The 21,063-nt window shown below is 37.5% G+C and overlaps 1 protein-coding gene across 1 annotated transcript in view; it reads right to left on the bottom strand.

Annotated features, from left to right (window-relative positions):
- The window catches only part of SPATA7 (spermatogenesis associated 7), a 40,289-nt gene extending 19,235 nt beyond the window's left edge, over window positions 1-21,054 (bottom strand). Inside the window, exons 1-4 of the mRNA XM_010003742.1 lie at window positions 21,006-21,054; window positions 11,089-11,169; window positions 10,474-10,566; window positions 8,899-8,946 (exon numbers count right to left, since the gene is read on the bottom strand). Coding sequence (XP_010002044.1) covers window positions 8,899-8,946; window positions 10,474-10,566; window positions 11,089-11,169; window positions 21,006-21,054 — 271 coding nt within the window. The remainder of the gene's footprint in view (window positions 1-8,898; window positions 8,947-10,473; window positions 10,567-11,088; window positions 11,170-21,005) is intronic.
- Between the last annotated feature and the right edge of the window lie 9 nt (window positions 21,055-21,063).

Here is a 21,063-nt window from a genome sequence, read left to right as displayed (position 1 = left end):
AGAAATCCTTCTTGAAAAGAGTTACTGTAGATGTAAACAGCTAGATCTAAGTTAGGATAGCCCTGAGGCAGTCAGCAAGTAACACTGACATGGGTATGGGTACTGACACAAAAACAAGCATGTTGCCAACCTCCCCTTACTTCCCATGTCCTTTCTCCAGGCAGGGAGCAGACAATCCAGTCTTTCCATTTGACTGTAGCCAGACAGAAAATGGCATAATATAAATTGCCTGAACTTTTGAGGCACTAATTACAATATTACAACTTATGAGAGCTGAAGATACTTAAGGCTGCCATACATAACCACTTGTCCTGCAGCTGTGAATACATTAAATGCAGAAAGAATGAGACTAGCACTCAGGAAGAAACAGTCAGTTTTAAAAGGGAGATTTATCTGTTAATTTGCTCTTTAGTTTTCAGCAAGGTTAATAAACTAAATTTGACAAGAATGCCCTCGGCATACTGTCATAGACTAGTGGGAAGTAACAACTGCATTTGTTAGCAGGTACTTAGTAATTTAACTGCAAGTAGCTTTTAGTGTACGTTGGCTCACAAACATATCCTATTTGTAGAGTTAAATATGGGAAAAGTTCAAGAAAATAATTATCTTGTGACAAAAAAAGAAAACCACTTTTAAACATTTATTTTAATCTCTTTTGTAAGGGAAAACTTAGTGTTTAGGAATAAAAAATACACTCTACATATCCAAATAGCATTAATATTTTTTAAAGCCTTATTAGAGACTATGAGATTAATTGTATCTCATTAACTGCTGTGCTCAAAACTCCCACAATTATTTATATTATAGCAAAGAGAAAATGTATTAGAATACAAACAATTTTTGTATAACAGATAAACTCAGTCTGTGAAACTAAATTATAATGTATTGCACCCATGCCATGAAAATGTTCTTTTAATTCTGTTGTCAATGAGAGGAAGCAAAAGAAAAACTATGAATTTTAGAAGCTGAACTGTAGCATTCTCCATAAAGTGCTACCTATAAAACACTGAGATTTCTGTAATAGAAATAACACTTTTGCAGAGACAAATACCCTTGTCACAAAGAGTACACCACACTTCCAAAGCAGAGATCATATCACTATTTCCCTGTTACAGCATTCCCTCTATAAGCTTGACTCTTCCTTAAGCCTAGGCTACAGCAGATTTTCTAGACACATGTTTAGAGTTATAAAACAAATGTCATAAACCTGGAAGAAGCAAAATAATCATACATACCACACTCCTAAGCAGCTTGAAAGCTCTGCACTTAGAAGGACAGTAGGATTTGGAATGCGAGTGGTTGTCCTTTGCTCTGAATTTCCAATCTCTAAATTTATCATGTCACATCACAGTACAATTGGCAGTTAACCTTCAAGTTAACTCATTTTTTATGTAAACAATCCATGGGAGACAATGAAAGATTAAGTTAGATTTAAACGGAATTCAGCCTACAGAGCAAGGTATCCAGAAGACTTGTTCAAGACTGAGTATTTCTCTGTTGTGTTTTTCCATCAGCTATTTTTGCAGTAGCACACTTCTGGTTATTATTTCCCTTACAAATTGTCTCTGATTAACAATGCAAACTTTGGCCTCATTTCTGCTTGGCTTGAAGTGCCTGCAGTGACCATAATTAACATGTTTAGCATATCAGTTGGTGCTATTCTGCAACCAAACTCTTCTTTCTGTAAGAATTTTTACTATTGGCTTCCTAGCTCCACACAAATCCTTAATACACCATGATTTAAGCACTTGGGGTGACATCTCATAAAATGTAAATTGAGTTTTGCCATTGGGTGGGAAGTCTGGGTTTCTCATAAGTCTAAATTTCTTAACACAGAATTTTTAGCTTTTCTAACTCTAAGAGACAATTCTGCAGTCCTTCACATCTATTATCAGTAGCACTGTTTCATCAAATAAGGGAGGAATCACACTGAAAAAGGGTGACAAAGGATATATTAAGGGCTTGATACTACAGCCTTGCTTGTACCAAACCAAAAGTAATGTTTGTATCAGGGTATGTACTTCAGAAACGTGATCCTGCTTGGCAAAGCTACTAATGGCAATATGTGGCCAGTGCTAAAGCTTGAAAATAAAGCCTAAGAGTGAGACATGAAGCCTTCAGTGTTATTTCAGGAGAGACCAGAAGCACAGGATTATCCCAAAACCATCCACCTCTGGTCCTCATATGGGGTCCTCATCCAAAAAACATCTTGTAGATACATCTGTTGGATATATAAGGAATTCAGCAGCCTGTTCACAGCCTACTACGTGGAAATTGTGAAACTGATGACAAAGAAAACTACTCAGGTAACCCTTCCAATTCATGTACCCTAGAAAGAGGTCCATCTGACTTCTAGGTGGGCTTAGTGGATTTTGTCTCAGGATACCACTGGGGCAGCCCCCAAAGACAGTTTAGACAGATTTTACTGAGATTATACTGAAAATAACTGTTCTCTGGTATACTATAGCTATTTTGTGATCCTCAGTAATAGTGGAAAATAGTATAAAAACAACAACCCCCGCAGTGGACACATGGTAAAGCTGAGTAAATTCAATTACTGAAACAACTACAGAAGAAAATTAAGTTTTCTCTATTTCTTGACCTTCATAGATTAAGACTGCATGTATTTCTTGGTTTTGTGCTTTATTTACTGTATTTAATAAGGTTGTTGAGTTGCACATTAGCACAAATAGATGAACTTTTTAGTCTGCTTAACTCATGATATCAGACCAGATGATCTAATGTCTTTTCACAACTACAAACTAAAAAATTTATTTCTGATATACTGAACACATATCTAAAATTAATTACTTCCCATATAGAAGAAAACCTATCTGTAGAAGAAACTTCAACGTAAGTAACTTCTGCAAAAAGAATTACTTTTAAAAAGTTAAAATTACTACAGTGAAAAGTACAGATTCATAAAGATTTTTTTACAAAGTGGGTTTTCCTGATCTCCAAAATGTAAGACTTGATAAGTATACTAAAACATTTTTTCCAAACATGTACTTGAACTCTGAAAACATACATTAGGATCAGCTGAGTGTTTGACTTCAAAGAATTTAAATTAGTTGCTTACAACTTTCATTTTCAGAAATGCATATTTAAGGACAAGACTCAACAGACAAGTTAAGAATCAAAGATGGGGAGATTCTGTGAAAGCCTCCTTTAGAAGAATAGAAGAACAACATCACGGATCAGTCCAAATTGCTGTCTCTCCCCATCTCTCACACTCCGCCCACGCCAAGGATGCAAGTTCCAACAGGCTAAAATAGATTACTGGTGGGTAACTTCTCAGAATATGTTCTTTTCCTTCTTACTCCCTCTACCCTCCTCCTTTACTATCAAAGAGACCTGCATTCCCAAGCGCACTAATCACTAAGCACTGGTTCAGGCTGTACTCTCAATACGCCCTGTGGAAAAACCTCTAAACATATGGGTTGAAAAGTTAGTACTGTTAAAAACCAGGCATGTGTAGCAGCAGCTGTCTTACTTGGCATAGCTTTTGTCAAGTTTTCTGGCACAAATTCCACGACCACAGACTTCTAATGGCCACTAGTATCAATCAACATGCTTGGACTAATTCTGAACATAGAAGTTTCACATTTCAAGAAGCTTCACATTTTAACAACTATTTTAAGTCAATAAGGCTGATCTAATACACAAGAGCATGCTCACTGCTAGCCCTGTGGCATGGCAGCTTGCCTACTTTGCTGCCAACTAAGATACTAGGAAAAGAACAGTGGAAACTAAATCCACTTTAAGGACAGAACACATTCAGTTGCCCAGGGAGAATGCCAACTACAGTATCATGTTTAATTCTTAAACACTAATGACTGATTAATGGTAACAATCCCAAAGGGAAATACTCACCTGCTATTTTAGCAGTACATGAAGCACATTTTGGGGGGATATTTTTTAACACTATCCGCAAGAATTCTGTTTTGTAACTCTATGCTATTAATAAATCTTAGCATTTCAAACTGAAAAATTACCCCCCTTCCAAAATCTCTTTTGAACTAGATGGGGAATGGAAACCTTATTTGGGATGTAACAAGTAATAAGACAAGGAATACAAGAAGAAAAAATTAATATGTTTCAGTTAAGGCAATGACAGGCACAGAACTACTGGAAGAATAAAGCTGTAAAGCCCTTGACTACAGAGACTCCTTCGATACTCAATCACGTTCATGTTAAAACTGTGCCTGGACAAACTGTGTGTCCCACTTCCAGCAAGAAAAAAAAATGAAGTGTTTTGAAAATATTCTAAAAATCCTTCTCCCTTTATTCCTCAGTACATTTTCAATACTCTTCCTGCCTGAGCTATTGGCTGTCATCTACCCATAACCTGATTCATAAAAACCAGAGGAAGAAGAACTCTTCTCCAGTGGATTGCCAAAGACACTGCAAATGACACATTGCACTGAGTTTAACACCTGAACATGTTAACACTTGGTTGCACTATTATTAAAGAAATCTATAGTTCTTGATGAACAATGCATAAAACAGTAGGAAAAAAACCCTACCACTCTAATTTTAGGTGTGAAAGAAATTAAAATAATTTTAAATTTCATTCTAAACATCTGGAGTTTACAGGAATAGTTCAGATACTGGACAAGAGATGCCTAAGTAGTCTTAACCTTAAATATCTTGAAGGCAGTGCAACCAATCAATAATGAAGAATTTGAAAGTAGATGTGCCCCATTGAATTAGCCTTTTGCTAACTCTGCACAAATTTCAGCCTGTGTGGCAGAGTTTCTCTGTTTATAAAGTTATCTCATCTCAGTCAGGTGAAAAAACATATTAAAAAAGGTTAAAAAATAGATCAGCTACATGAGCACACTGAGGATAGTAAAAATCTTTGAGGATTAATATGTAAGAAAGGATAATCTTAAGAGTCTGATAAAAACACACATTAAAATTCTGGACCTGTTGCAGTTGAGATACTTTTGCCATTGACCATCACAAAACAACAATTTCAACTATGGCACCTAAACCCTTATATTCCAACATTCAAAATTTCCCTTTGAGAAACAGAATTACCAGAATAAATGCTTTCAAGTAAATTAAGTTTTAATCCTGTCAGTGTTTGAATCGGACATCTGGAAAAAATCTTTTAGCTATGTAGAGATTAAGGCATTGGAACAGGTTACTCAAGTTGCAGAATCTCCATCTCTGGAGGTTTCCAAGACTTGGCTGACTGCTGTAGTGTTAGAGAAGTCCTACCTTGAACTCAAGGAGGACTTAAATGACCCAGGAAGGTTCCTTACAACCAACATTTCTGCAATTACATGAAAGCAGGTACATGACAGAAGCTGAGCTTCCAAAAATTTAGGGGAAATGACAATGCATACAGACTGAGCTGTTGAAGATAAACCACTAAGCACGAAATCTATGAACCAGTGTCCCTCATCACTATTGGAGACAGACACTTCTTCTGAAATGGTAAACAGAGCCAGCAGGTAAGCTATATAACATCTAGCCTTGTGTCTGGGACAAGAGTGAAATCAGATGAGATACCTCTCACTCTTGCAGAAACAAAATTATGGGAATCTTCTACTAAAATAAAAATAAGTGTTTCTAGCATTTTATCCAGATGATGTAAGATGAAAATGTAATTTGGAATATTTTTCAGCATCACAAAGTAAAAACACTATGTTGAGGAATATTCTAAAAAGAAGATACTGTTTACATAACTTTGCTTTATTACTTTGCTTTCTGTCTTTCACTTGGCACTCTCATTTTTATTAGAGAACGTGAAGCACATCACAAAATAAAACCTGAAAACTGAGGCAGAGACATTGTGCTGTCTTAAGAAACAATTTTCAGGCAAAAATAGACATGACTTATTGTTTTGATAAACAGATTTTTTTTAAAACTGCAGATTCATAATCACTTTATAATTGCATGGTTCCTCTCAGTGTAAAACATCAGGCAACAATCTGTATTTTTAAATTTAGCTAAATCTTATCATAAAAAGCTCTAACCACACTGGATACTTAGCTCTGGGAGACTGAGAAGTCTACCATTTCTTCTAAATTAATCCTGCGCTACTGACTAGAATCCCAGTCTTTGAGCTATGACGCTCAGCTTCACTTTATGAGCTAGCTCTATTTTGGGAATAAAATAAATTTCAACTAAGTAACAATTAGCATTCCCAATTTTCAGGCTAGAATAACAGTAGGTAAACTGAGGAATCTTATGTAATCAAAGGCTTTTTTTTCTTTTGTTTTTTCCCTAGCTATACGGTGTGTTATTTTTTCTTTGCAAACATCTTTAAGGGCTTGGTGGTATGTATGTTCTAATAAGATAAAACACAGCAGCACTTTTTCCGTCTCAGTTTGAAAACAAGAGGAAGAGCAATTTAGAGAGATTCAGTGTACCAATTTTATCAAATAGATGGGTAAAACAAAAGCAGCAACAAAGATGAAATGTTTCTGTCACACCATCTAAAGGAGATTAATGTTCTCTCTGTGACCAGGACAGAGTTACATAGTCAAACACTGGTCTGAGTAAGATGAACTGAAAGAGAAACATATTGCTCAAAGCTTTGCTATCTGAAATGGAAATTTCCTCACTACAGAGCACACCTGCTAGTGTCATGACAATTCTCTGTTAAGGTTAAGGCACTGTCACTGTCTCCCAAAATGAGCTCATTATTGAGGGAAACTCATTCTGGTGTGAAAAACACAAGGTATCAGCTCAGAAGCATTTTATCTGGACAGCAGACTCTTAACATAAATGTGCATTTGGTGGTGTTGAAAAAGACCCTAGATCCAAAAAGGTATGGAACAATAATTGTTAATTAGGGAACATAATTCTTCCCCTCTACTCCACTCTTGTGAGACCCCAACTACAGTGCTCTGTCCACTTCTGGCATCACCAACGTAAGAACAACGTGGAGCTCTTGGAGCAAGTCCAGAGCAGGGCCACAAAGATGATCGGGGGCTGGAGCACCTCTCCTACTAAGACAGGCTGAGAGAGCTCAGGTTGTTCAGCCTGGAGAAGAGAAGGCTCTGAGGAGACCTTACAGTAGCGCTTCAGTACCTGGAGGGGGCCTACAGGAAAGCTGCAGGAGGAATTTTTACAAGGACATGTAGTGATATGATGACAGGTGAAAGTTTCAAACTGAAATAGGGTAGATTTAGATTAGATATTAGGAAGAAATTCTTCATGATGAGGGTGGTGACGCACTGGAACAGGTTGCCCAGGGAGGTTGTTGATGCCCTCTCCCTGAAAGTGTTCAAGGCCAGGTTGGATTGAGCTTTGAGCACCCTGGTCTACTGGGAGGTGTCCCTGCCCATGGCAGGGTGGTTGGAACCTGGTGATGTTTGTGGTCCCTTCCAACCCAAACCATTCTATGATTCTATGATTCTAATCTAAGAAAGATTCTAGCAGATAAAGAAATAAAAGCTACATGAGGGTTTTATTACACAAACACATAGATGTACATTTTCTTCCTATACCAACTCTGTATTTTCATGTTTGTTTCAAAGAAAATACTGGTAGAATTGGATGGTAAGAAGGAAAACTTTTTTCAGATGACACTGACAAAACAGGTGATCTAAAATTCCTACTGCAATCTGCAGACTGTAGATACGTCTGCAATACTGTTACTACTTGTGCTGCACCTTTTGAAAACAGGGAAAGATAAGCCCACATACAGCACCTTTGATGCTGGTTCGGCCAGTTGCTTAATCCAGTCTCCACCCATTATGCAGAAGTACTAAAAAAAATTCTAACAAAATTTAATCTTTCTGCCGAAAGCATGACTGACTTCCTCTATCAGCTCTAGTTACTCTGATCATTTTACAAGATAGTATCACTCTGGTTTGATTGGATTTGAGACTAACCACAAAGTATTTTGTCATCAGAGGATTTTTCATTCAATCCTAAAATAATACTATAATTTTTTTCCAGTATCTCAGCAGTTGTAACTAAATATTGAAATGGAGAAAAAAGAACATTCTCAATTTGCATTAGTTAAAAAAATGGATAGATAACAGAAATATACTTTGGCAATGGATTCAAACTTGAGCACAGGAAGTTCCACCTCTACCTGAGGAAGAACTTCTTTACTGTGAGGGTTACAGAACACTGGAACAGGGTCCCCAGAGAGGTTGTGGAGTATCCTTCTCTGGAGACTTTCAAGACCTGTCTGGATGCCTTTCTGAGTGATCTGCTCTAGTTTTTTGTTTTTCTTTTGGTCCTGCTCTGGCAGGGGCTCTGGAGGGGTCCCTTCCAACCCCTAAAATTCTGTGATTCTGTAATTTCAACAGCTGCAATTTATTCCCTTTAACTAATACACTGAATTTAGTATTCCATAAGTCAATGATCTGAAAGGCAGCTCTTTAGTGAACACAATGATGTAAGGCTACAGTACTGGTATCTTTAAATGGTGTTAAGAAATGAGACACCTCCCAGAAAAAGTACCTGCTGTTTAAGCCAGGCTGTGGGGCTTCGAGCTCATAATGGGCCCTGTTCTATGTGAAACTGAACAAGAAGTTTCAGTCCCAGTGCTCAGTTGCCCACATTCCGAAAATTCCTCTTCAGTGTGCACTAGTAAGTTTTCTTTCTTGAAAGTTCAAGCTCACATTGTATCAGAAGGAAGGAGAGAGAAAATACTGAAATTCTCCTTACATGCTCCATTAACTGTGTGGATGAAAAGAATTGTAAGCAAAAGTAATTGTGATCCTAAGCAGAACTAATCACTGACAGACCAGGTCCATCTCACTAGCACTAAAGTCACTGAAGATTCTTAAAAATAGCTAGAGCTTTTTAGCAGAAAAATTAATGCCTTATTAAGGGTTATATTGTACTGCTAATCTTCTATTGCTCTGGCTCTTTTGTTAAGTTTTACAGAAGCTTTTGCAGAATTAACATATCACAAATACTTACATTTGATGCTGGCCAACCTACTTTTGGGCACTGAGCAGTCTATAGCTGCTGAAAATAAGAAAAAGCATATATGTGAGTATTTGTGGTGGCTAGAAAAAAGTCGTAATAAAACAACAAAGGACAAAGATTAATTAAATTAGAACCCAGGGGTTTTTCTCTATTTTAAAACATAATTACTGTGTAAAGTATTAGATTGAAATGAACACAGCCAGAGAATTTTTGAGATAAAGATGTTAGAGTAAAATATATATTTGAAGGAAGAATCATCAATTAAATGAAGATTCCTTACAACAGGTTTTTACACACTTTGTGCTGATGGCATGTAACCACACACCTGAGGATACTGAGTATGTTACATGGTGGACAGGAGACAGTATATTTGTGAGCACGGACTCTGGCAGAATCTGAAGCCCCTGTGTACCTCTCCTTAAAGCAGACATTAAGAAAAGGAGGGATAATGAAGAGAATCAGTAGAACCACCTCCCAAACTCTATTTCTGAAAATACCTAAAAAAAAGAGTGTACAATGCTTTGGCAGACATTCAAAAAATATTTATCTCGTAACTTATATTCTGCAAACTTTTACACATTGAATTTAAACACTTAGGACATCCTGTCAAGCCCTAGCATTAATATGTCTAGGACTGAGATCCCTGAGCCAAGTTTATATCATGAATAATGAAAACAGGCTGTGAACTGTAAACAACATAAACAACCATCTACAGACTTTTCTTAGCTCTTTGCAAGACATTAGCTTTTAAATTGTAGTACTTAATACTGCTTATATAACCCTGAAAAAATCCAATTTCATTGTATTACAGCTTATTTTCAATTATAGCACTTACAGCAGGGTACTGTCAGCCCATAGTAAACACATAGTTTTAAATCTGTAAATTTTTTTATCAGGATCTCACCATAATTAAGAAACATACAAGCACATTAAAAGTTTAATAGGCTTTCAAGTCCCAGATTTAATAATATTTGTATTTTTATAAATACTCTTTAATATTAAAATATGCAATAAAAACATATTTCATGCTCCATAATACTGATTAGTAACACAGTCTTCTCATTTGGGAACACATGGGACAATTTTCAAAGTCCCTGAAACCATCTAGTGCCATCAATTGAAATATGAACAAAAGATAATAAACATTTTTAAATTAAAAAGTAAAAAAGACACATTGGTCTGAATTTAACTGAAAATGTTCTGCATTCATTCCTAAAATAAATTCTGTATGCTTGCTATTTTGCCTATCAGTTCATCATATTATTTCATAATTCATTACTTCATCAAAAGCAGAATGAAGAGAATACAGCACCAGGTGCCCTAAAATTACAGTAGTATCTTTGGTAGCACTTAAGGAAAATGTTTTCATGCAAAACTTCCCATTGCAATAATACAACAGTCTTTTAAGTAGCAGCCATATCGCCTTGCTGACATCAGTTTGGGTATGAAACAGGAAGAAAACTACACTGCCTACAATCCAATTCATCCCCTCTTGATATAAGCTTATTGTGAAAGAATGAGCTAAATCTGGGTGTAGAAAGTTTATTCATATATGCACATTTTTACCTTTGGCTGAAAGGATTTTGTTATAATGAAACACCATGTGATCTCTGATCAGGTATTGGCTCGTTAGACTTCGGGAGGAGTCAATGCAGAAAGCTGTAAGATTGAAATTAGACATTATAAAGGCAGGCACAAGAATACTAAAATTTTAAACAGTGATTAACTGTAATTCAAAGCCACAAACTTTAAATTACTTTGTGCTTAACTGCTTTGCTCAGTGGTCATAATTTTTCTTTAGCAGCTACTATCACATGAGATCACCCCGTCTCCTTTGTGCAGTTTCCCTGAGCCATTAACCCAATAAATAGATACAGAATTGGCTGAAGTTGGACTATGAAAATGTCAGCATGGAAACTTGCTGTTACTCCATTCTTCTGAAAGCAGCTCCTCAGGTGGCAGCATGGCACAGAAACATACCCTCACCCACGTAAACTACTGACTCTAAAGGAATGTGTTTAACTTCGAGGGTTAAACATACTAAATGGAAGTGCTATTAAACTTCATCAATTGAGCTCAATGCAAAGGTTTTAATTATAAGAACATTTTAATAATAAAACAAATTAATTTACATTAAAGGAACCATGTCAAGCTTCTGAAGAAAGCACATGTGTTACTTACCATTACTCTTAGTACTCAAGTGTCCTTTAAATGGACTTGCTGGACCACATATGGGAACGCCAACAGCTGGGTAGTCACTCACTTTAAGAAAGTGTCAAACAAAACAAATGTTAGAAAAAAGAAAACGCTTATTTTGACACCCAAAGCAGAGAATCTTGTTTCAAAGAACTCACAAATCACTGCAGCAGACCTTTTTCACAGAGAAAAAAAATATATTTATACGTTATACTATTACCGAAGCCCAACAGTGTAGTTAAGGAACTTAATCTGAACACCAAGATACCATGGTTCTTTCACTGGACTGGGGAGCTGAACAGCAGAAGAAATCATTAGATCACTTCAGTCTGAACTTCACATTGGTCATTAAATGGCACAGAGATATGGCAACAGTTTTGTACCTAAGATAATCTCCCACTTATTTTAAAGTTTTATTGATCAAATTTTCTTATTATATCAAATGACTAATGTGAAAAATGTTTCGTACATAGATAATGTTTGTGGTTAGTACTGTAATGAATTGCAAGTTTAACAGATTGAAGGAATTATGCTTGTGTGAAAATCATACTATCAATGAGAACACACTATTTCAAAAATCTATTGTTCATGCATGAGGAATTCAATTTGCCATACAATTTTCTGGCAGTTGGGTAGACTGGGAACTCTACACGCAAGTACAGATGCTGACAAAATGAAGGAATGTGAATCAAAAGCTCTACATCTCCTCCTTGAAAATAAATGCTGTATTGTCAGGCTCACAACTGCTGTGTTACACAACCTACAATTTACAAATCTGCACCTGAATTAAGAATCTGCACCATTTTTTGAGCAAATTTTAACAGGATACATCCTACTACTACAAATACTAGTGTATACAAAGAATTCCCTTAAGGTTTCCAAGAGCCTGTTTAAAATATCAAGCAAAACAAGATTCTTTTAACAATTATATCACGCTTACTTAACACCTATTATAAAACCATGCACCCAATTTCTACAAATGTATTCTTACTTTCAAAATCCATATGGTCTTCCCATTCACATCCTACTTCTCATCTGTCAATTTGAGAGTCTGCAATTGTCACAAAAGTGTTTCCTAGCAATTAGAGGCATGACAGCTCTGGAGCAGTAATGCTGTTGCTCTGCACTTACTGGCCGCTTCCAGATTCCTACCCTTGACCAGATGAAGCAGCTTGCTGGACCTGCCCAAGACTGAGTGGGAAGCTCTTCTCAGTGGCCTTTGGCTGGGTCAACAAGGGCAGACAGAATTACAAACAAACTGGGGGCAGCAGGGTGCAAAAACCATGCAACACATATTAATAGACTCTTAGTTCTAGCTCTCCTGGCTTCTTATCTCCTGCTGGCCCAGATTTCCGATTTTTTTTTTCCTATTTCCCACTGTTACATAATGACTGTTAGAGCACTACTGCAATTATGTGTGTATCTAATACAGTCTATAAGTCTGACTACTAATTAGTAGAGATTGCAGCAAAACAAAGAATTCTTCTGATAATGTTTTAACATAATTTCCCCAAAGGCCTTATAAGAAGGCTTTATACACTTCAAGTTACTACAATTAGTTGGGGAAGCAAAAAAGTGTCTTGAGAAAATACATAAAATGAAAATCATTAGCACATGTGGAAATTTGCAGAGTACTGACCTGGGACCCTGTTGTAAAATTACACTAAATCAGCATCAATAAGCTCGACGTTCACTGTTACAAAATCAAACAAATATCAAGTCAATTTTTAGTTAGTATGAGGATTTCACACTTTAAAAAGCCAGCCTTTATACAGTACAGGCTTCTACAGGTTTACAGTATTAGAGGCAGTGTCTGCAATAACAGTGCTCCCACTCCTCTTTGCTCTGAAGTTGCCAGACCAGCAGTAGGAAAGGGGAAAAAGAAATATATAAAAAAAATATATAAAATGCTACTGTCAATTTTTTTTTCAATGCTGTCCTGCAATTGTTTTATCTGTATACCATTCTCTTTAAAACCAAAAGACAGCATTGCTGCTCATCTGTATCAACGCCAAATGGCTCATTTTAAGCTCCCCTCATGGTACAATTGTTCCTAATCTCTACTTGTGATTTAAAAAAAACATAGGGACAAAAATTGCTAAATTATTTTTTTAAATATTAAAATTCCAAACATAACTTCAGGAAGAAGTTATTAGGTTTAGAATTAGGTCTCTGCGATGGTTGCAAAGCTTTGTTAATAATGGCCTTCTTTCTCAAGTAATATACTTCTCTACCATACATTAACACATATGAAAAGTATTCAGTGTCATGCTGGATCCTCACCCTGAACCTCATTACTTTCTCAACTTAAAATGCTCAAGTGTAAAAGTCTGTGGGAAGACTTGAATATCAGATTATATTTTAGTAGATAAAAGTTTGTCTTAATGATTAAAAAGAGAGTATACTCTAGAAATCTAGATTACAGCAGATACTTGAGAATCAGAAAGGTTTCATTTACAGTTGATCAAAATAAGCTAAATATTCCAGAATTACCTGTCTTTCAGAGCTAAGTTATAATTCCAGAAGGAGAGATACTTTGTTAGATAAATGCTTCCAAGACTACCTCTAACTGATTTTTATGTGACAGAATCATAGAGAGGTAAGCATGGGCATCTCAGAAAAGCAGAGACCTTGTTAAAAATACAGGAAATTCCCTTCAGGTAAGCTAAACGCCTTTGCCTTGAGTTAAAGATGATCAGAGACGTTCAGAAACTTGCTGCTCTTACTGCCTTCAGCTGTAGATCTATCAGTTCAGCCCTAAAGGACTATTCTGAAACGTCCACCTGCTTTGCATCACCAGCAGATGGCACACGGAGAAACTCTATCGAAAAAACCTCCTGTCAACCGGTTTCTTCCTTTACAACTGATCTGTATCACATTTGGCAGGGGGGAATAAGCCCCCATCTATCCAGCATCTTTATTTCCTAGTCAAGAAAAACTGCCAGAAAGGGCTAGGAAGGAGAAATTAAAACACGTCCGTCTCCTTTATTTTGATTATGGACATGTGGGCAGCACAGAAATCACCCTCAATCCACACAGAAATCCCCAATTGGCAGAAATCCCCAAGGCACTGGAAACACATCATTTGTCATGTCAAGTCATGGTCTTTATGAAGGTGCTCATGTCCCCCCAGCTATGTTCCCAAACCTCAGGTCCTCCTACGTACTGTAACTTTTGTGCCAGCAAGGAAAAGTCCCCAGTCCAATCAGCTGGATTTGCAACCCAACTCTGGCTATCTGCAGGGTAACAGCAATGCTCAGTGCTTTCACTGGTATCTCTGAACCCCCTTAGGATACCTATGCCATTACAATACTGATCCACTTTCTGGGAAGTGGAGGACCTTGAATAAAAGTGTTTCTGAATGCTCAGATTTTAGGATACCCTTGGAATATCAGGGTTGCAGCCTCACTGGCAGCTGGGCCTGTTGAAAGTTTTCATGCCATTAACAAAAGACATTTTCTTGCCATTTAGAATATTTCCTTGCTGGGCAAAAGTTGATGCTGAACGATGTTTAATATCTAGTTGCATTCTGAGGGTCCTATCCTGGAGAATAATGTATTTTATTATAGCTTCAGTTGAAGAACAGAACACTCTAACATAAAAATATTTCCATAAATAGCAGAACTCGTCATGAAGGCTTCCTATGGTCTTTTCATGGTACCCTGGAGTGCTTGCTTCTACACTCTCTGACTCTCATGTTGAGAGACTCTGTGTAGAGACATTCAAACATTTTCCAAACAGCAGCTCTCAGACTTCATCTTGGGTTCAAACAACTCAGCCTGAAGTGGATTTAGACCTCAGGTGCCCTCAGCTGTCCCAGGGGGATATGCTCATCACTCTGCCTAGACACCAACCCTTTTGTGGCTTGTTTTATTGGCTGTTTCAGGACTCTTGCATTCCTAGCTACACAGTGGCTTCCTCTCAGCTGGAAATGTAGAACATACTAGGTCTCTAATGGACCAGAATTACATGAGATGTGGTGATTTAATCTCACAGAGGCTGATAAGGACACTCAACCCAAGTTGACAAATGATTTGCAAGCACTCTAGTTACTAGACTAATTAATAAAGATTTGATGTTGCTGCCTCTTCCACCTTCCACAGCCAGCTCCCTTTCTTCTTCCCCAGTACCTCGATGCTATAAACCAAAATCAGTTAAGAAGACACCTTTGTCCAAGTGGGTAATTCAGGCAACTGCATGCAGTGCTGTGAATTTAATTCAAGTCAAGGACACTCAATCAGTGACTAGTGATCTTTTCAGCTGAATTCCTGCTATGAATTCAGTCTTCTAACTCTGTATATACTGACAGAACACTACAGCACCGATGTTGTACACATGTCAAGGAAGGAACAGAAGTGCTTTAAATTATCTCTGTGAAATCCTAAGATTTAGGAGCAGTGATGAAAACTCTTTCAAGCATATAATCTAACACATCTGAAAAGGTCATATTTAAAGGAATAAAATTAGGACCTGAAATACACATTCCTCTCTTTTTGGTACTGTAAGATTTTTTAAATCAAAATATCCATGAACTCTTTATCTTACATAAACTGTTTTGCATATGAATACAACATAGAAATATACAGAGAAAAGAGTGCTGTCTCAAAGTACATTAAGAGGTTAACCCGGTTATGAGAATCCACACTATATTTTTAAGTAATCAACTATTTTTTATACTTTTAATTATTTTACTTTTATATTAGCATGATAATATACTTTTAAAAACCTACTAATAGGGTGTTCTATCAGTAGTATTACTTATGATGTCTGTTTTCCTACTGATGCAGCTTACATCTTCCTACCATACTCCCTAAACTCCTCTCAGTTTCCCCAGTTCGCTGCCTTTTCTGTACCTGCGGTCATTCCCCTCCTTGCTCAGCTATGGCTGATGAGATGCTATAGGTGTTGTAATTGCTCATCTATAATTTAAGCTTCTCTGGTTGCTTACCCTTGGCTGACTAGTTCTTAGTTGCAGATCTGTGAATGAACACAGAACCGAATGACTTCCTCTACAAAAATGTATATTAATTTGTTGGGTTTCCTCTTACCCAGCCAGTGACATTTGTACCAAGACTCCAAATTCTTACTCAGAAATGGGTGAAGCTGGCTAATAGATGCAGGATTGGAAAGATGAAGAGGTTCACAGGGAGCAGTGACCCACCTACAAACTGCTTCTTTAGGATAAGAAGTTAAAACATGGCAAGTGTCCACTGCTTTTCTGCAGCTCCTAGGCAATCCAGGAGACCCTCAGATACAGCTCTAGATTTATTTAGCTACTGAATGTAGACAGTGGGGCAAGATTGATCACTGCATAATCACACCTGTATTTTTTTCCCGTTTGTGACAGTAAAACAGAAGCCTATTGAATGCATTTTTTATTTCAGTGATAACAAAGTTCTTATCAATTCTGCAAGTATAAAGTTTTAGAGGTGGAGCCAGCTATAACAGAACCACATTTAAGATTTGTCAAGAAACAGCAGAATCCAACAGAGGAAAAAAAATACCCATTATTTTCTAAATTTTCCTAAGCAAAACTTGATGAATAAAGCCCCACAAAGCTAAATACCCAGATTTTGAAATAAAGTCCCAAATATTCCATCTGAGTTTTGCATGGGATCATTTGTGTCAGAGGCAAGATGAAAGTGATACAATGTATCACTCCCTGACATACGCACCATATGTAATCTTCTAAGCCATTAATTAGATGGGTGCTATTTTTATACTTACTATGCTGGATTACACAAAAGCTGTTCTTTACACCTAATCTTCATGTCTAAGAGTTAGGTGTCTCAGTCCTTTGCAACTGATAATGTAACAGTATTCTGCATCAATTAAAACCATGCAAACAAAATTATATTTCACTTGAGTCAAACTCTCCTCTTATAAATTTATGAAATCTAAGGAAATAGCTGTGTACAGTAGCCTTAAAATATGCTAATTGGGTCATATTTGATGAAGTAATTATTGAAAAATGTCACAATTTCAGTAACTACTGGCTTCACATGACCATTTTTAGATGCAGGCTATTCCTCTGTTCACACTCCAAAAGCAGAAACAAACAGCTGTGCAAGTCAGCAGCATATCTGGTGATAAAAACTGCAGGCAGAAGTCAGTACCATTGTCATCTCCTTGAGCAGCACCTCTAGAGTTAGCAGTGGCAACAACTGTTTCTGATTTTCTAGAAGGGTGTACGAGGGATAGTGTTCCAGAATTACCATTTCTACTTCTAACTGACACATGTGCAACTATCAATACTCACATCACAGCTTAGAAATTTCTGGCTTAATAGGTTCCCAACCTGAGACTTGTGCCTGTGCAAGACAGCCCAGAGTAACCCAGGAGCTATCATGAGCTGTAACAATTCTCCTGTGAAATTATGCTCTTTTTCAAGGGTTCTAGAACACTAGCTCATGTCTACAGACTAATGTATGTGCTGGCTTCTACTGCTACAAGAAACCAAACATTATGCCGTCCCATGAACATGCATTTTGAAGGTATTTCAAAACCTAGTGTCAAACCAACCAATAGATAAAATATTTTTATATGTCTAAATGTATACATTCACCAGTTTCTTCTATCTGTATTTAAAAAAAAAAACAAATCTCCTTTGTTAGTAAAATCTGTACTTAAAAGGAAGATATCCCCCCTGTTAGTGTTACCAAACTCTACTTTCTCATATTTCTGGCAGAAAATGTATTAACAACGCTTTAATGCACATGTGGCTTCACCCAGACTGAAGAGCTGAAGAGCATAGAAACCTTGATCCATGGCTTCAGAGAAAGTTGCTGGGCCTAATCTGGAGTGGGGTAGCTAGTGGGGTTAAGGATTTGAATCCTATTTACTTTAGCACATATTTTACTTGAAGCACACAAGAAATCTTAAATGAAATGGGACCTACCAGGTACTTAAGTCCTATTAAAAATTTAAATTATTTGATAAATGAAGATGGAATTAGTCACATTAAGTGACTAAAACTCACTTAACTGGCTATTTGACTAATGGCCAAATTAAGGATAGGCTTAAGTTATTTGCTGAGCCAACGTTTGCATTTGGTAAAAAGGATGGTGATTAGTATTTCCCAATTTCACATTTTTTGTACTATTGTTTCAGATACAACTACTAAACACCTTTCCTTCTTTGAAGATACAAATAGATTCTTTCTCAACTTCTTTGCTGGTAAAAGGCAGCTTCAGGTTCTGAAAAACTCAACTGGTATTACCAAACTAATGCTTGAGTTTAAAAACCCATTTGGTCAAGTGGCAAATAAAAGAATACAAAGAAAACAAAAAGCAGCTCAGAAGTCACAGATGTGTGTTAACACCCTTCCAGCTCCAGTTAGATTAGTGCAAGGATTTTCTGCAATGCAGGAAAAATCTAAGTAAGATGGTGTTATCTGTAAATATTTAAAGTATTTTCTTTTCAGTTTGAATCTCTGAAGCCTGTGCGAATGCCAAAACCTGAGAGCAGCCTCCATGCAGTGAAGATGAATTCCCCATCAGTGTAACATATAAGTGACATAAATATGTGTAATTTGTTAACAATAAGCATATTATTTCATTGCTAATTCAAACCTGTACTAATCACTGGCTGTGGGAATTCAACTGCCCAATGCAGAGGACTGAATTTAAACAACATTTACAGTATTCAGATTACTCGAGGTCATACTACAAATCCGTGACTATATTAATTGACTCCTGGAAATTAAGAGTAAATAACTTGGAGATTTATACCTGATTTAGGCAAAACATAAAGGATTAATTTTTCAGTATTTTTATGGGGGAAAAAATCTCAGCCTTATTTAACTTTGAAAAGACCTATATGCAAATCCTATACAATCCAATTTATTATATTTTTAGCCCAGTATTGTCACTAGACAACAGAGAAACACTGAAACAATAGTACAAAATTTTAGTTCTTTCTTTACAACACCAAGATCATGACTTAACAAGAAACCCTGCACAGAGTACTCCAAGACACAAAATAGGGTATCCCACCCCTTCTGTATTAGTGTTATGAACAGATAACACCTGGATACAACAGACTTACAGGGAAGCCACAAATATGTGTCCTGCCTCTTTCATAAGCTGTCGGCAAGCAATCCAATGGTTGCTCTGCCAAGTTTGCTCAGGCACGCAAATTTCTAGGTTAGCTCACTTTAAGAAATTAGTATCTCTGCCTGTGCTAATCCCTGTTGCCTGTAAGCATTTTTCCTGTGTGTCTGTGAAACCAGACATTGGGCTGTCTGTTCAGATGCCACTGGCTCTGTGATAACCTCCTATGCAGACAAGCAGTAGATTCCCATGTAAAAAGACACATATTAATTCTTTCCTACTTTTGAACTTTTTTTTTTCTTTTTAAAACTAGGAGTCATTCACACAAAGCTTGCTGCAACCTGAACGAAATTCAGATCTTGCATTCTATTTATTCTCATTTTATGGTCAACAGCATGCTTTCTGATTGCCTATAAAAATATTTTGAGAATAAAAAATTAGAACAGTCAGAAAAAGGATAAATTTGGAACAAAATTGCCTTCACACTACATAAGATGGCATAAAAATTGGTTTCACAACATACTAGTTTTTTCTTTGAATTTCATATTCCTGTGTAGTATTAGGATTCATTTTCAAACTCTACTTTGATATGAGACATCTTCTGGAGTGACATCAGTCACTGTCTCCAAATACTGCAACATGAGATGCAACATGAAAACATAACATCTCAGAGGATCTCACCTTATGCAGCCACGTATGATTCTGAACTACAGTGCAGCCTTGAGTAATTCCTACCAGTGCTTTATATTATGCATATTGTCCAGTTAATATTTAAAACTATTTTAGGCATTTTCCAAGAGCCCGAGTTGGCTCATTAAAACGTTTTTTGCATGTTTATGCCTGTTTTTACCATGAATGACAAATGCCCCTAAGATTACTCACAGGAACAGAGCACAAGTGCAGCCCACAGCTGGTTAAATCTGACTAAGGAATCACTCTGTAAGAGCTTAAAAATATTTGAGCCGTTTTTCTTCAACCTCAAATCCCATCAGGCCAAAAAAACTTGGATCTCCACCCAAATGCCATGGATGTGGCATACATACAGGGTAAAATCCACTATAACCCATGAACACCAGCTTTGGAGAAGAAACAAACGGCACAGAAAATCAGGCCCTTGAAAATGAAGCAGCTGATACTGGAAGCCTGAAATACTCCTTCCAGCAACACTACATGTCGTTAGAAGACACACGCAGACTTGTGAGGATGGCCGGAAACTGGACGATTTAAGGCTCCGTTTGTAGGATGACAACCCTGCAGGGGTTACAGGTGTAACCTCTCACAGGCTGTTACAAAGGGCCTGTCAAGCCGTCTGCCCGTGGCTCTTTCCCCCGCCGCCCGGGGGCGAAGCAGCGCTGCCCCACAGCCCGGCCCGGGCCCAGCTCCCCACGCGTGTCACACAGGCTGGCACACCCGCTGGGGCCACCCAGGGCGAGAGGAGCGAGTCCCCAGCCCTCCTCGGCGCCCACCGCAAGAGCCACAGCGCCTCGACCTCATCAATGTTTACAAATATGTAAGGGGTGAGTGTCAGGGAGATGGAGTTAGGCTTTTCTCAGTGATGACCAGTGATAGGACAAGGGGTAATGGGTGTAAATTGGAGCATAGGAGGTTCAAGGTGAATATCCGAAAAAAATTTTTTACTGTGAGAGTGACAGAGCACTGGAACAGACTGCCCAGGGAGGTTGTGGAGTCTCCCTCACTGGAGACATTCAAAACCCACCTGGATGAGTTCCTGTGTGATGTACTCTAGGTGACCCTGCTCTGGCAGGGGGGTTGGACTAGATGATCTCTCGAGGTCCCTTCCAGCCCCTAAGATTCTATGATTCTATGATTCTATGATTCATGTCTGATTACCGCCTGGAGTCTTGCATCCTCTACTTCCAGAAGGACTTCTGTCTTCCATCTTTTTAGC

Source organism: Chaetura pelagica, unplaced genomic scaffold, assembly GCF_000747805.2.
Source record: "Chaetura pelagica isolate M959 unplaced genomic scaffold, ChaPel_1.0 scaffold48, whole genome shotgun sequence".
Classification (NCBI taxonomy): Eukaryota; Metazoa; Chordata; class Aves; order Apodiformes; family Apodidae; genus Chaetura; species Chaetura pelagica.
The sequence above is the reverse complement of the archived record's forward strand: the minus strand, read 5'-3'. Positions and strand labels throughout refer to the sequence as shown.